Source organism: Mixophyes fleayi, chromosome 5 (assembly GCF_038048845.1).
Source record: "Mixophyes fleayi isolate aMixFle1 chromosome 5, aMixFle1.hap1, whole genome shotgun sequence".
NCBI classification, from domain to species: Eukaryota; Metazoa; Chordata; class Amphibia; order Anura; family Limnodynastidae; genus Mixophyes; species Mixophyes fleayi.
In genome coordinates this window covers 212,843,040-212,860,891 of record NC_134406.1, presented here as the reverse complement: position 1 = coordinate 212,860,891, position 17,852 = coordinate 212,843,040, and the positions used below count along the sequence as shown (strand labels likewise).

The following is a 17,852-nucleotide window of genomic DNA, read 5'->3' as shown; positions in this document are numbered from 1 at the left end:
CTTATTGTGCGAGTGAGAGAATTCCATAGAGTCCCATCATTTACATTTGTCTTCTTTAAAATATTTTGTAGAATCAAAATATAAATGCAAAGTCTGATTTCTATTAAATATGGAACAAACACTGATGGATGGCAATTACTTTTGTCAGTTTCGAGTTATTTCACAGAAACATATGGGTTCTTATTTTTCGTGGAAGGGTACCAACTAATGTGTCCACGTCTGTCTACTGTGGGTATTGTGCACTAGATTCTGTGCTATAGATGAACAAAAACCAGTTCACCTTCAGGGTTTCACAGAATTCTCTTTTGGTAGTTTCATACTGCAAGTAAAAGTACCCACAGAATTTCAAATACAGACAATTTAAATAAAAAAAAACACATATATACGAACTAGAGTGTACATTAACATGAAACAGAAGAGGTCCTAGAAATGATATGGCACAAATGATTGATTATTTATAGAGAAGAAAATAATTCAAACACGTATGTGAAACAACCACAAAGATGTAGGTTTAACGCTGTAATGACCAACTAAAGACATCTCACCACTTACCAAAAAGCTGACAAAACTAGCTCCAAAACTCATCAAAGGACTGTGATTCCTACAAAACACAAACAGTGGTGGGATTATTAGATTTGTACAAAAATAGACAATGATGAAAACATTACAAAATTTACGGTTATCTTAAAACAAGTACTATGGGAAAAAATACAAAAATTGTTACTTTTATGTAAATATTTTTCTACATTCTGTGACAAGGGCATACAGGATACATAATACCAGAATAAAGAGTACAAACATATTTGTGGTATATCAAGACTCAACGCTGAGCTACAGTTTCACAATCTATTCATGCAAATGTCAGATTATTAAATGCCGCTACAAAATACCTCAGAGGTAACATTGTTAAAATATGTTTGTCAGGACGGCAGGTGGATTCTTAGAAACGCTAAAGCATGCAACAAGCAAAAAAAAAAAAAAAGCCTCTACTCAACAACACCCCCTCCCTTGCTTGTACTGCCGAGTTCCTGGCTCACCATCCCACCATTTCGGTGTACATGTATACTACCACAAGCAACAGGTAATTAATGGAAGAGAAAAAACCTCTTCCAAGACACATGCCAGTGGAAGCCCACTCCCACGTCACATGAGCTCCTCTCCAAGTGGAGTAGAAGCCCACTTCTACGTCACATGAGCTGCTCTCCAAGTGGAGTAGAAGCCCACTCCCACGTCACATGAGCTGCTCTCCAAGTGGAGTAGAAGCCCACTTCTACGTCACATGAGCTGCTCTCCAAGTGGAGTAGAAGCCCACTCCCACGTCACATGAGCTCCTCTCCATGTGGAGTAGAAGCCCACTCCCACGTCACATGAGCTCCTCTCCATGTGGAGTAGAAGCCCACTCCCACGTCACATGAGCTCCTCTCCATGTGGAGTAGAAGCCCACTCCCACGTCACATGAGCTCCTCTCCATGTGGAGTAGAAGCCCACTCCCACGTCACATGAGCTCCTCTCCATGTGGCTTACCTCTGCTGTTCCCTGTCCCTGTGAAGGCTGCACCTGGGGCCCGTCACCTCTCATGTGGCCCCTCACTGGTTTAGATGGAGTACCATTATACAAACTTTTTTTTTTTTTTTTCCTTTCTCTTTTATTTAATCAATCACTGATAAGTATATTTTCAGGAGAATGGATGATGGAAAAAAAAAAAAAATACACAAAAAAGGCATTAGGGAGGAATATGACTATAGACCGGTTAGTCTCACATAGGCAGTAGGGAAATTAATCGTATCCCTTTATATAAAAATAATAATTGTTGACAATTTAAAGATAAACAAATTAAAAGATCCAAGACAACATTTTTTTTTTTTTGCTGAGAGATGTTAAACAAACAAATGTAGTGGACATCTTTTTTTTTTTTTTTTTTTTACACTCTAATAGGATAGTGGAAGGTGGATAAGTGGATAAAGCCAGAATTTAGTAAAGTATTTTATACAGTATACCCAAATAAATTGTTAGACTAAGATCTGGAAATTAGGGAGAAAGGGAAGTCGGGGAAATATCTGGTGCTGCGTAAAAAATGTTTGGATTTTACAACATTATATCTTGTTGAAAACAATCTTCATAGCTTATCTCTGGACTTGTATCCACAAGTGCAAAAAAACCACAACAACCCCTCAAAAAAAAGTTTGTCCGTGCTGGACAAATAATACTCATTAAAATATATTAAATAAATATATTTTATATACACAAAAATAGCTAAACTTTAATTTTATATACAGTAGAACACAAATTAAAAGACCACAAAATGCAGGACTGCTAAAGATTCAGCACACAGTGATCTAATTAAATATCAGTTGATAGCGCATTAAATGCAGAGAGTTCCACAGGATAAAACATCCATATAACTACTTGGTACATCTATTTGGCAAGAAGAACATAGTAAATCAATAGTTCACTCCATTAGGAACATAACTGTCCCAAGTTTGTGTGTGTTGTCACAGACCTCACCAGCCGGTGGAAATGGAGTTTTCGTTAGTCTCCTTCACACCACTCTTTGGGGGAGTGAATTCAGTTGTGTACAAAGACCAGTCGGAGTGTCGCTTGATGTGCATCTGTGCACACTTCCAGGTAATACAGCAAAGAAAAGATTGATATACTCAGCTAAGTCACAAAGCGGCGGATTGTTTGTGACATCAAACTTGACTGTCACTGGGTATAATCACACTTGCTGCCAGTGTCCAGACACCGTCTCAATATATGGCTCTCGCACTGATGTCCCAATTACACACCACTAGTTACAGCCGACGACTTTCATCGCAGACGGTGAAATGCAGCATTAACATATTTATTTTTTTATCACTACCGAAAGGTATATTTTCAGGTGATTGGGAAATGACAAACAAAACTACACAAAAAAGGCATTAGGGAAGAAAATAAAAACTATATATCTCAATACAGCAGAGAGATGGGCTCTTCTGAGCATGCGCCGCTCTTTTGAGAGCAGAACAGAGGCCTGCAGGGGGGAGTGCGGGCCCTGGAGATGGGAGGCACAGCAATTCTGGGCCCTCCATACCTCCAGGCTGTATAGCCACTGCACCCCCTATAGTTCTGCCCTTGGTGAAAAGTTTGGCTAGAGGGCTTTTAGAGGGTTGATACCACAGAAGGATAAAAAATGCATAATAAAAAAAAAATTAAAAAAGCTGAGGAATTTACTAAAGTGTGGACTTTAAATGCATGCGAAAGCAGAATACAGAATTCATGGTTGCATAACGTCAACAGCAGCAGCAAACAGAGACCTTGGAGTTATACTTTCAGGTCATATGAAGGACAACAGGCGCTGTAGTCACGTAGTGGGGAAAGCCAGTAGAATACTTTGTTGCATAGCAAGAGATATCAGTAGCTGGGTTAAGGAGGTTATACTGCTAATATAGAGGCACTGATATGTCAGAGTATAGACTTCAGTTCTGGAGGCCCCATTTTCAAAAAGACATTAAATATTAGGAAAGACTTCAAGAGCTGAACATGTACAGCTTAGAGAACAGAAGGGAGAGAGGTGATCTGATATAAATATTTAAATATATCAAAAGCATTAATATATAGTTCAGAAATGCATTATTTTTTTAAAAAAATTAAAAGGGATTTTGTGAACAGAGGACATACTTTGAAATAGAGTGAAATATTTATTTAGATTTTTTTTTTTTTTTACAGAAGAGAGATTATTCCAAGGATGATCCTAACAGTTGCAGTTGTGCTTTCCATGCAATAGTCTCAATCCCTGCCATACAATGGTCCATACTTGGAATGTCCGGGAGATTCCCAAATTCCGGGTAGGTCTCCTGGACTCTCCAGTAGATTAGGGCACCCTCCCGCATCTGCCCACTTCCTAGTGAAGTGCGCAAAATTAGGTCCACACTGATGCGATTCTCAGGGAATCACATTATTTTGGCTCTGACCCTAGTTTAAAGTGATGCTATTCGTCAAGCCACTGCCCCTCCGCCCATAACCCCTCCGGGAACTCTCGGTGGAACACTACAAAAAGTTGGCAAGTATGCACTGGTCATATGTGGTGGTAGAAACATAGGCATTTCATTTCCATATTAGATAGAATGTCAGACTGATTTAGAGCTGGGTATTCACTACAGAAAATGACTGCAGATGTGATGATGTTACCAACAACTGAAAGTCCCGACGAGCATGCAGATTCACGTGTACACCATCTGCTGGAAAGATGCTGACTCTGGAAACTCTATAGAGATCTGCCTACACTGCTGGTTGTAAGTGCAGACACTTCCACAACGTTCCAACATCATGATTTTTAAGAAGCTTATAAAGTCAAACTATACAATAAAACATGACCGTGGGAGTTTAAACAATAGCGTTATATCTTACCAAACGGTTGTTTATTGTGTGATCGGACCTATGACTGGGTGAAAAACATGTAGTGTGGACCCAGCTTTACCACAATTAAGAACCTATGCAGCTCAGGAAATAGCAGTTACAGGAGACAGAGGATTTCACCTTCACTACAGATTGGGAGTCAGAACAGAGGTCAACTTGCATAACAGAAAAATGGCAAACACATTTGAAAACACAACTCAAAAGTGCACAATACTGCCGCTCAATACAATCTTGAAGATAGTGTGTGTGAGATTTTATATATATATATATATATATATATATATATATATATATATATATATATATATATATATATATATATATATATATATATTCACACCAACAAAACACTATTTTCTTGAAAGCGGCTGCCATCCTTCAATGTGCTGGGTGATAAATCCAAGCAAACGAGGATTTGGAGAAAATAGGGAACAGGAGGACATATACGTAGTCTTCAAACATGTGTGCAGACAAAGTACAAGGATACCAAAAGACATTGGTTTGCAAATACTACTCTAAGTGAAACTTGCTTTTTTTTTTTTTTTTAAATAAACTACACTTTATGGTATCTCAATTTTTTTCTTCTTGTTTGGTAATGGAGAGAACTGGTTATATGGCCATGGAGTACACTGGACCTCTCACTGTGGTCTCAAGAACCAAATACAGATAAGCAATCGTTACTGTATCTGGTACGCACATATACCTATAGTTTGGTGTGATAAGTTTCACTTATTGATTTGAAAATACTACAGTGTCATATGGTATCGTTGCTCTTTGTCTGCACACAGGTTTGAGGACTATGTATATGGTCCTTCCTGAGATATCCAGGATTCAGGTGTTGATGAGCCTATAAGATATTCACATCTGGTACGCTTATAATTATCACCTATTCGTTTCTGGATTTTATTCCTAAGATACTACACTATTAGGCATCATTGTCCTTCTGTTCCCTATTATCTCTAGATATTTGAAAAGAACTTTGCCTTTGTGTTATTATTAATACTCAAGAGAGCAATTCTACACTTCTTACAGACACAGCAACTCTAAACAAAATGTCCTGGAATTGACCAAAATATATGTAGTGGATGTAAATCTGTGATAGGGACAAGGACCTGTGTGCAGTGTACAGACACCCAAATACCCAGTTCCCAATAGATCCTTGGCAGACTGTACTGCGCTGCCCTTAACTCACTTCTTTCCTATAAAAAAAAAACAAGGCACATATTTCACTTAATAAATGTTGTTACCGCACATAGCTAAATACTGGACATGTGATCCCCTCCAGAGATCGGTGTCACAAAAGGGGATTTCATTAGAGAAAAAAAATTATCTCCTTTTTAGGCATCATGGACATACTTCTTTTTCCATTTGCCATAAAAGACTGTACTTTGGAAGTAATGATACCTGCACAACTTAATCGGTATTTACAGCTGCACTTGCGACCCCTTGAATCAGGCACAATAACATGCAAAAAGGGGATAAAGAGGCAAGTCATGCACAACCCCTTTAAGAGGAGACTTATTTTGAGTTGATAATGATGTCTGTCACAATTTTGTGCTCCAGACAAATCCGTACACTATGCAACTTAAGATACTCAGTATACCCAAGTGTGCAGATTCATCTTCCCGCATAGATAAAAGAGGCATCTTTACAATGAACTGTAAATCAGAACCAGTATGTTATGTGCACATTACCACATATGAGGGATGGAGATTAGTCAACTTATAGTTCCACCACCAAATTTCATGCCAATTACCAAAGACTTTAAATTCATAGTTTCATTAAACAGATTTGATGAAAGCATTGGCAATGTGCCTCCTTCTCTCGGGAACTTTGTATATGGACTTATTTTGTGTGACTTATTATTTTTTTTTATTTTTTCTTTATACATCCTGTAAACAAAAAAATAGGAAGAAATGGTGGCAGGACAGGGGCAGTTCCCATTCCATATTAAGGAGGAATTAATTATTATCTACGATTTATTATCCGTAATAGTAACTGCATTGTCCATGCATTTTTAGGAAGTGATGAATACCTAGCCTGTCCATTGCCAAAGTGTAATATGGAAGTAACAGGCAGTCTTCCAGTTTCCAGGCTCTACACAAAGGACTAGCCAATGGGTAACCTGGAATCTCAGCATCGTGGTTCACAAGTTTAAACGAATGGGCATGGTACCAATATCTTAAGTTGGAAAAGGTGTAGTCTACCTGTGTGCCTTGAGGAAGATAATGTTAATAAAGCTATAGACCCTTGTGAAGCTGTATAATAAGCACAATAAAACAATCTAGGAATAGATTGACAATTATTGATATTTTCTTCACACTGCCAATAGAGATTGCATCCAACCCTAGCAAGATCATATCTAGCCACAGAAACCATCATGGCCAGAGACCTAGTCTCGTACAAGAAGACAACGTTACAGACCACAGTTGCTGCCATGGCTACACTATAAAAAACAAATCACTACAGCCCTCAAATCATGTTTGATCATCCGTTATCCCGTAATCCCTTGAAAACACAGAAAAAAATGCATTAATCTGAATAGCACAATATTGTGACCAACCTCTGGAAATTGTGTAGTAGTCTTTAAAATAAAAAAAAATGAAGGTCATAAGCATTTTGTTCGCCATCTTCACATGAATAGTTGGTACATTTTGAAAAATGCTTTAGAAACCTCTTGTACATCGATTTCTCCTCTGAAGTCATTATCAACCATAGATTGCGGGAGCAATGAAATAATGGATGAGTCACTACACAGGCTGTGTGCCAGCAGCACACAAATTGCCCAGAATGATCTATATTTACTAATCCTCTGCTTACTTCTTGAAATAACATAGAAAATGTATTTTGTGGTACGTTCAGGGAAAAAACCTCAAGCATGCATTCAGAAAAAGATATTAAGTACTTGAATCACTTCCGTGCACATTAAAGATTCCATTACTGCTCTTCTCTCTCATTGTTGGGGCTAAGTGAAAACCCCTTGCCGTGCACTAAAATACATCTAAATCAATATGAATACCTATGTTAATATCATTACAAGTCATGTGCAAGATCAGAAAAGCCGCGCACACGATTAAAGCTTGTCCTCTTCCTGGACATTATGGAAAGTTCACTGCAGGTAAGCAGAGGAATTAGACAAACACTAAGGTCATTGCAACAGTATACACAACAGAGCACATGTATGTATGTATGTATGTATGTATGTATGCATGCATGTGCTCACGCATGCACAGTGCTCACACATCAAACTGGACATAAAAAAGACCAGATATAAACATTTGAAGTCTATGGGTGTCTTGTCTGTCTTTTGCAGGTTTCTTATTAAAGGAAGCTGTAGCTGGTACCACACAAAGCAGAACTGGGACAATTGCATGCTTGCAATTGCTCCACATATCACAAGACTGAGGACAACACCTCTGAACCAATGGTTCTTCCTCCCTAGTGCATACTTGCCAACTCTCCCGGAATGTCCGGGAGACTCCCAAAATTCTGGTAGGTCTCCTGGGAGAGCAGGCAAATATCCCACAAATAGCATCTGCTCCGCAAACTGACACGATTCGCAGCAAATTGCGTAATCTTGGCCCCGCCCCCACGACAAAATGGCATTTTGTCGCGGGGCCAAAATGACGAGATTTGCAGCGCCCCGCCCACCAACCATGCCCCCCCCCTGCCTGGGATCTCCTGGAATTAACTTACCAAAGGTTGGTAAGTATGCCCTAGTGTCTAGTGACACATGTACTAGCATTGGATTTCCTACTCGTATGTTGTGTACCACGAGTTCTTGTAGTTATTCAGATCGCCTCTACCAGGTTACAAAATATAGGTTTATATTTAATGAAATGTGACATGTTACTTCATCATTAAGTGATTATCATTAATGAATACGTAACAATCATCTAGTAGTAAAGTTTACAGCATTCTGGACCTGGTCATCGGCCATTCTTCAACAGCACTGGCAGGAAGACACTGAAGAAGCAGGCGCCTTGGTCGTCTTTTGATTGCCTCACATTACATAGTTCCCTGGTCGGCTTTCATACCTCCCAACAATGAAAACAGTAAAATCATATTAGATATGTCTATCCTTGTGTATATTAATGTGACTTCAAGTCAGTGAAATTTAAATAAGGCACATTAAATTATTGCCATTACATTTATCTTACTTTGATAATATTGGGGCAGGTGACATTTGCGGGGCATGAAGTATTTTTTATAGGGGACATGTAAGAAATAATATTTACAGTTAAGCACTAATATTGGCGTAAAATTAGAGCAATGGCCAAAAAAGAACCATTTGAAAAATAACGGACAACTTGGATCAGATCAGGGGGTAAATGTATCAAGCTGAGAGTATTCTGGCGGGTTTGAAAAGTGGAGATGTTGCCTATAGCAACCAATCAAATTCTAGCTATCATTTTGTGTATTGTACTAAATAAATGATACCTAAAATCTTATTGGTTTTTCAAACCCGCCGAAAAACTCACAGCTTGATACATTTACCCCCGGGTTTCTGTGAAACCGAGCGCGCTGTGTGTTGTGTACAGAACATACACCACAGTGAACGGAATGATATCATTCATTTCTTCCCTGGCCCAGAGTGCCGCTTTGACTGGCTGCAACATCACTGTCTGGCATGCAGCAAAAATCTACATTCACAAGGTCCCAGCAGTTTTCTAATGCTTCTACCAACTTCTGCACTTCACAAACCCTAAGTTAACAGCAGCTGCATCTGAAATGGTATTACAGCTGTAGTCCTCACTTGGTCATTCAAGGTGATAAACTTCTGATATATCTCTAGAGACCTCTCAAAGTTCTCAGAGACCTAGGTTTATCATCGTATAAATATGAGAAATTCATACAAGAGCCTCAAGTAAAGTTGGATGCAATTTAACCCTAAATCCTAGGTGTAAGTTGTGTCTGTGAAAATTACGCAATTTGCACAGAACACGCGTGATATCCCCCGAAAAAGCCAATACCAGCACTAGGTTATACCAGCCATGCGTTCCCCTGCAATAGTGACAACCAGACCTAGACCGGTCAGCACAGAGCTGAATTCCCTAGAGGAGATCGGTCCACATTTTATTTTTTGCATTCCCCTCCCCTAGGAATAACTAGGGATGGGCACCGGCCACTTTTGGTGTCTCGTGTTTTGTGTTTTGGATTTGGATTTCCTTGAGGTTTTGGGTTTGGATTTGTTTCGCAAAACACCTGACGAAAGGTTTTGGTACAGATTTTAAAGGTTTTGGATTCGGATTTATTTTGAAAAAAACATAAAAAGTGTTAAAATCAAGTTTTTTGGTTTATTTTCACTCCTACGCTATTATTAACCTTAATAACATTCAATAACAATCATTTCCACTAATTCCCAGTCTATTCTGAACACTGAACACCTCACAATATTGTTTTTAGTCCAAAACAGGCTCTACTGAGGCAAGATGTCGTCCTCATCCTCAACCTCTGATTCCTCTCCCCCTACAGTGTGTACTTCCTCCTCCTCACACATTATCAATTCGTCCCCGCTGGACTCCACAACCACAGGTCCCTCTGTACTATCTGGAGGGCAATGCTGTACTTGATTGAGGAATTGATAATTCATTTTTATGAACATCCTTTTTTCAACGTTCTGAGGAAGCAACCTCCTTCGCCGCTCACTGACCAGGTTCCCCGCTGCACTAAAAACTCTTTCAGAGTACACACTGGAGGGGGGACAACTCAGGTAAAATAGAGCCAGTTTGTACAGGGGCTTCCAAACTGCCTTTTTTTCCTGCCAGTAACAATATGGACTGTCTGACATGTCTATTTGGATGGTGTCAGCAAAATAATCCTCCACCATTTTTTCTATTGTGACAGCATCCAATGCAGCAACAGTAGACATGTCTGCAATGATTGGCAGGTCCTTCAGTCCGGACCAGATGTTATCAGCATCCCCTTCAGCCGGTCTTTTAGGAAAACTGAGCTTTTTCCTCGCAGCTTTATCCTCCAAATTTTTGTTTTCCATTATATGTAGCACAAGAGAGCGTACCCCTTAGCCACACACACTCGGCAAAGCCTTTAAAAATTATATGTGGCACAGGAGAGTACCACTGGACTTATACTGCAGAATCAGTGAACTTTGTAATATTGCAGTACCACTGGACTTATACTGCAGGATTGTTTTTGTATATTTTTTTTTAATGTCTTTTTTTTATAATTATTTTTTTTTTATTTTTTTTACATTTTTTATAACTTGGGAATAATGAGGAAATAACAATGCCCTTAGAAGGACAGAGCACAGGACACAGCACCACTGGACTGAACAGGACACAGCACAGGACCCAGCAGCACCACTGAACTCAGAAGGACAGAGCACAGGACACAGCACCACTGGACTGAGCACAGCAAAGCACAGCACAGAATATAGCAGGGCAGAGGACCACCTAACACAACCTCCCTCTACCCTGATCAATGCCTGAGTGAAGATGGCGGCGGCCAGCGGGGAATTTATAAAATCCCAGTATCGCGAGATCCGACAACGGGATTATGACTCGGAGCCTCGCTTTCAGTTTTGCAATTGGCGGGAATACCCGAATCTGTCTCGGATCCGGCTCGGATCGGCAAGGTTCGGGTGGGCTCGGATTTCAGATATCCGAGCCCGCTCATCCCTAGGAATAACCACCACAGTGCTGACAGCACTGGGACTTGGGACTGGTGCAGTGAGTGTGGACTAATTGGCAGAATGGCAACATGAAGCCATTTTACTTTGTGCACTACAGATCCCAGCAAGCTCTGGCCACCTTTAAGTAGCAAGCTTGGGGTCAGTCAGACATTCAGAAGGTTAATTAACGAAAAAATTTCTGAATATGGTGAGTGACTTGCCCGTCAGTGAGAAAGGCAGTGCAATAAAATAATTATTTATACATACATACATACATACACACATATAGGTTAATTGGCTGCTATTAAATTAACCCTAGTCTCTCTGTGTGTGTGTGTGTGTGTGTGTGTGTGTTAGGGAATTTGGACTGTAAGTTCCAATGGGGCAGGGACTGATGTGAGCTTGTTCTCTGTACAGCGTTGCGGAATTAGTGGCACTATATAAATAGCTGATGATGAGATATACACATACTAATATATATATATATATACACACACACACACATACATATACATACACACACACACACACACACAGTGTCATTTCCCAGGGCCTGCTTCTATGCCTACATAGAATGTAAGGTGCATTGGACGCCCTTACTGTAAACCGTTAGCCTGCCCCTTCCCTTCAACCCAGGTACAGACTTGGACGTACGCACTTTTACTATACACACGCAGTACAGAAAAACACTTTTTGCACTTAAGAGTTGTACTTGCGGCCATCTCTGCCTATTTGTTATTATACTAAACCAAAAACATGAAAACGGTGTCTACTCTCAGTTTAAGAGAGAATTGCACCAACCTCTTTATGTGATAAAGCAAAAACCAACAGGAGATAGTGGACTCACAGCTAAAATATTTAGATTTTTGACTTGATTGGTAAACAATTCCTCAGTGAGCGCACACTTCCCTATCCTCTCAGCCACAAGGATCTAACACAATCAATACTATACAATTACCATAGGGAACTGGAAGTGCTATGTAAGCAATCAGGAGTAACACTGGCATATTTATAGTTAAACACATACTTCTCTTTATTCATCCCCTGAATAAATCCTGAACACATACATGTCTGCCTGTCTTACCACAAACTGCAGAAAAAAAATGCTTTTTATTTACTAAAAGTGAATGCACATCACTTACTTACATTGTTACTGTATACTTCTCTTGCTAGAGGATACGGGTACAGTGTGGAACATTTATTAGTATACAGTACCATCCTCCCGATTTGCATGAAATTTAGCATGCATTTACCCATTGTCAGCAGCGTGCTGTGTTTGCCCTACCTCTAACTACGCTGTTATATTGATATTCATTATCCTATGTGTTCCTGAGCAGTATTTCCACAGAGGCTGTACCAGCATGGGCCCAGGCTCCCTGCTGCCGTCTCCATATGTTCCGGTCTTAATACTGTACATACGTGCTATTAAATTAACACTTTGGTGCTCTGCTACCATGGGATTTCATTTTTGATTAAAAAGACATAGACATATATATATATATATATATATATATATATATATATATATATATATATATATATATATATATATATATATAGCTAAGCAGGTAGGTTGTGAATATTTAGCCAGAACAAAGAATTGATGCACCACTTGGACAGCTGATGAGGGTAATTGCAGAGATGTGGGGCTGAATAGGAAAATCCTGGAGGTGTAGGTGTGAGGTGTGAGGAAGTGAAGAACAAGGAGGGCAGCAGGGGGTCCGTTGTTGAATCAGTGTGATTGGGGTGTATCTGGAAACTGGGTTAGAAAAGATGCTACAAAAAGCTTCTGCAGGGACTGGTGTAGAGGTGTAGCAGATGCTGTACAGGAGGTATAAAGGTTTGGGGATGCACTCATTGGTGACAAGAGAACAAGAGTCTTTCCAGTGGGTGAACATCCAGAAGGGAAGTATTAAAAGGTTCTAATGTGGACCTTATTTAGTTAGGACCACCCCATGTAACACTTTGCTGGGTGGGTGCTCTATCCAAAGTGCTGTGTAATGTTGTAACTAAAGGGATGGAGGTGAATAAACCCCTAAATGGAAACATATTGGATATTGTGGAAAATTATGTGAAAAAAATAATATTTTGCAACATTTCCACTTAATTTCAGTATATAATCAATACATATATGCATACCCACATACACTCATTTCAGTTTAAAGCTGCAAGAAATAATCCCACATATACAATTTTGTGCATGCATCAGACCCTTTTCAATAGCTCTCTGTGTAGCAGACTGTCTCTCCCTGCCAACCAGACGCAGGCTCACAGCAGGTCATGTGATGGCAGATGAAGGGGAATATCACAGTACAGATAGAGCTCAGAGGCGAATTTCTGCTTTATATTTGTAGCTTTGTGAAAGTCAAACCTTCTTCCCTGCATGTCCATCTTTTCTCCTAAATACACCATTCCTGCTATTGGATGTGGATTAAGCAATGCAGAGAACTAGAATTGGCTATTGATCAAGAACCTTGTCATCCTTAAAAATAAGCAGTACGTTGCGAGTGCCAAATACAATCTCTGCTTCATTACCAGCAAACTTTAAGTGAGAATCCCATTAAAGTTGGTTTTACATTTTCCATACAACGTATACAAAGATTACGTTTATCATTACACAACTTATTATGTCTGATGTCCAGAGTAAAGTTAGGACATATCGTGTTCAATCTTGTATGACCTTGATGGGATATAATGAGCCAGAGCAATGAGACACTCAAGCATTAGAATACTTTTGACTGCCAAATACTGTATCTCATAATGGCGTTGCCAAAGTAATCTTTAAAGACACAACTGCCAAGGATATAGACTGTGGATTTAAAGAAAACGGTCAGTTCCCAGTTCAGTACATTTTCAGGGGACAACAATACTAAGATACACTACCCCCCCCAGTTATAAGCAAAAAAAAAAAACCACACAGGATGTGAGGACAGGAGATGTTATAGAATAAACCACGGTTTCAATGTTTTATTACACTCTACACTTAGTTATACTGTTTAACATGATTAGCTGTTTTGTGTAGTAAGATATGCATAAAAAATAAAAATTTATGCTGTTTAAATTTAGTGTCAGATTAAGGTTTATGAATCCTGCATCAATCCAGCCAAAGTACTGCAATGCACAGTAGTGAAGGGGAAGCCTGGTTTCTCAGTCACAAAAGAGCAATTTAGCTGCTCAAATTTTTCAGTGATCTCAGTGACAGGGAAACAGTGTTTCCCATTAATAACCACTATATTTACTTTGGCAATCTCCGTTTTCCTAGCTACAATTATCGTGATTTTTTTTTCTAAATGAATGTAGACTCTTTAATAGAAATGACTGTCACAAAAACCTAGGAGTGACACAGTAGCCCCACACACACTCACTGATACCAAGTCAACAAAAGAGGTGGGCACACAATATTTTTGTAAATGTAAATTATCAGAGAATACTTCTCTCCTAAACATCTATATTTGTCAACTCGCCTAAAATGTGTAAAAAATAAGTGTAATAGCAGCAGTATGAATTGGTGTCATTCAAAGTTTAGATGACAATATTGCAAAATAGCATTGCAGATTGAAATGCAAACATGCTACACCAGAACGGCCTTCATCTCTGGTTTCTTTAACCTCTATTCCAGTTCCTTTGGTGGAATAGCAATTCAGCAAGAATCACACTGACTTCAACCTAATTTTTCATAGGAGACCAAACCCAAAATAAAAACAACTGTGTCATACAGCCTGGAGGTTGCATCAAGTTGCCTTTGAAAAGCAACCAACACATTTGCAAACAGAAAATCTCTACAATTCTCAGATGTACACTGCAAGGTGCTACTATATACCTATATAAATATAAAGGACCTCTAAAGACGTGCTAGAAGAGTTATCACCAACCTGAACAGAGATGAACATAGGTGGATGAAGGCATCTACATTTCTTGATAAAGTGAAGTAAAATATTATGGTTATTATATTGGGGACTGAGAGGGGGGGGTTTAGTTCCGAGATCATGGTCTACAAAACGCGGCATCCTTGGATAGAGTGATAAGATAATGCGGCCATCATTCTGCTGCACCATTTAGTATTACTTATTTCAAAGTCATCAGCCATCTTGTAGTCAATGACAGCTAAATATGTTTGTTACTTATGCTGAAGGGAGGAAGAAATACTCTGTCAAATGCAATATTTAAAAAAAGATTGCAGCTAAAATGTGGATACAATTGAACATTGAATTTAGAGTCCATACTTAAAAGAAGACAATTAAAATATTTGGGTTCAGTTCAGGTGGAGCTCTATTGTATCTAATATCTACTTAATAGGTGTAATCCATAATATCTAAAGCCATAATACCCAAATGTGGTTCAAATGTGTATTCACTTGTGGTGAAGGTCCAAGCTCTGCAATACTCTGTATACCAAGACGACAGCATGAGAACCATAGTGATGACATCTCACAGCCCCCCTGCGTGAGCCCCAACCACTGCACTACGACAATAGATCTTGATTATACCAGTCCCAGAACATTTGTAATTAGCTCTAATGAGCTTAAAATAAGAGGTTCATGCATCTGAAAATACCATTTGACCTTCCTGGTAACAGTGGCTGTGTCCATATTGCAGCTTCGTGTTGTGCGTATCTGCTTGCGGCATCATGCAGGTGTTCTGGGCATGGCGAGATGCCAGATGCAGGACGCACAGACAGCAGCTACAAGTCACAGCAGAGTACAGACAGGGTACATGTACATGGGGAATACAAACACATCAGCCACAGCAGAGTACAGACAGGGTACATGTACACAGGGAATACAAACACATCAGCCACAGCAGAGTACAGACAGGGTACATGTACATGGGGAATACAAACACATCAGCCACAGCAGAGTACAGACAGGGTACATGTACACAGGGAATACAAACACATCAGCCACAGCAGAGTACAGACAGGGTACATGTACATGGGGAATACAAACACATCAGCCACAGCAGAGTACAGACAGGGTACATGTACATGGGGAATACAAACACATCAGCCACAGCAGAGCACAGACAGGGTACATGTACATGGGGAATACAAACACATCAGCCACAGCAGAGTACAGACAGGGTACATGTACATGGGGAATACAAACACATCAGCCACAGCAGAGTACAGACAGGGTACATGTACACGGGGAATACAAACACATCAGTCACACTTACTTCTCCGGTACTATTTGCTGATGTAAAAATACACAAACTGCATTGCTGTGCAATGTGTTCTGTGAAATAACACAAACGATGACAGAAATAATGTACACACCTTGATAATATTACAGGTGTTCATTTTTTTTTTAAGCAACTGTTGAAGTCAAAATATATTTAATTTTAGTCTAGCCGTACAACATAGCTTTAACCAAAGCCAGTTACCAGCCTGTACCCATAAATAAAGGTTGCTTTGCAATAATCAGAAATTTAAGGATGGCTTAAGTTCACGGACAGACTAAAAAAAACAGTCATTGTTCCGTAGGTTGGGACTTTTAGTAATTCTACCCCAAAGTCTGAATTGTACTGCACATAAAACTTCTAAAAAGAAAATTGGTTGCTCCGGACAACTCCTCCAATCAGATATTAGCCATTATTTTCTGGAATGTACTAGATAAATGATAGCTCGAACCTGATTGGTTTACTATGGGCAACACCTCCACTTTAATTTTTTTTTTTTAGAATTTTAAGTCAACCCCTTTGTGTGGCTGTAACAGAAATGGTCTGTTAGGAGACAGACTGGCTGATTTTTTTTACACAGGGACAGTCAGGTCACTGCAAACCAGCTGCTTTGAACTGTTTGTATCCTAGAAGTTCACATTAAAACACTAAAATGTCACTTACAAACAATGAAATTGCATAAACTGCAGCACAATCCCTTTTCTTTGGCACCTACATAAACACCATCGTGCCTAGTTTTAGGGGAATGTACGTTGACTTATGGACCAAGATGATTGCATCTACAGAGGTACAAAGAGTGCACCAGCTCGAGGATAGAGAATGTTCCTTGCCAAGTTTGGGATTTGGTGGATGAGTGCTTAACATAGCAACAAAATTTTCTTAACGCATTTGCAGGTAATTTCCTGTATTGCAGATAGGCGCAAAGCTCCTTCCTCTACGCAAAAGGGTTTCTGTTCTGTCACCACTGAGGTCCCAGAGAATGAGTCCTGGTCCTAAATTTATAATGGGACACACTTAGCTTCCAGTTGGACTTCTGTAGAAACCAAATTTCAGTGTGCACTTTGAACAATGTCATAAAAAAAAACAGCAAAATACAAAACGGACACCTAAAAACAGACACAGTCTCAGGGTTCCCTGAATTGAATGAAGCCATAAATTAGTCTAAAAGAATTTTTTAGAATTTCAGAACAAAAATGTAAAAGATTGAAATAAAGATGGTGGTCCAAAAGTAATAGTAGTAGGTTGAACATTAAGGTTCTATTTTTGACCTCAGCCCGGTAGACCTCAATATGTACCGATGCAAATGGCAGTGGTACACGACATACCACTGCAATATACTATGCCAGGCTGCTCTGGGAGCAATCTATGATTTCTCCATCATTGACCCTTTAATAAATAAAAAGTTGTGAAAGAGTCTATTTGGCTCTCTTAATGTGACTTTATACTGTTTCATTGATATACGACCAAGAAACATTCACTAACTTGCAAAACGAGAATGATTTTACAGGGTTGTTTCCAAAGTCTGTGAAGTGTGCATGCACCACAAAATATACTGGGACCCAAAGCAGTATGGCATGTCAACAGATTTTGCGGTTAGTAAATGATCCTTAAGGGGTATATTTACTAAACTGCGGGTTTAGCAACCAATC

The 17,852-nt window shown here is 39.4% G+C and overlaps 1 protein-coding gene across 1 annotated transcript in view; it reads right to left on the bottom strand.

The window, feature by feature from the left end:
• The window catches only part of TTC39C (tetratricopeptide repeat domain 39C), a 70,769-nt gene that overhangs the window by 44,300 nt on the left and 8,617 nt on the right, over positions 1-17,852 (bottom strand). Inside the window, exon 2 of the mRNA XM_075213430.1 lies at positions 553-601. Coding sequence (XP_075069531.1) covers positions 553-601 — 49 coding nt within the window. The remainder of the gene's footprint in view (positions 1-552; positions 602-17,852) is intronic.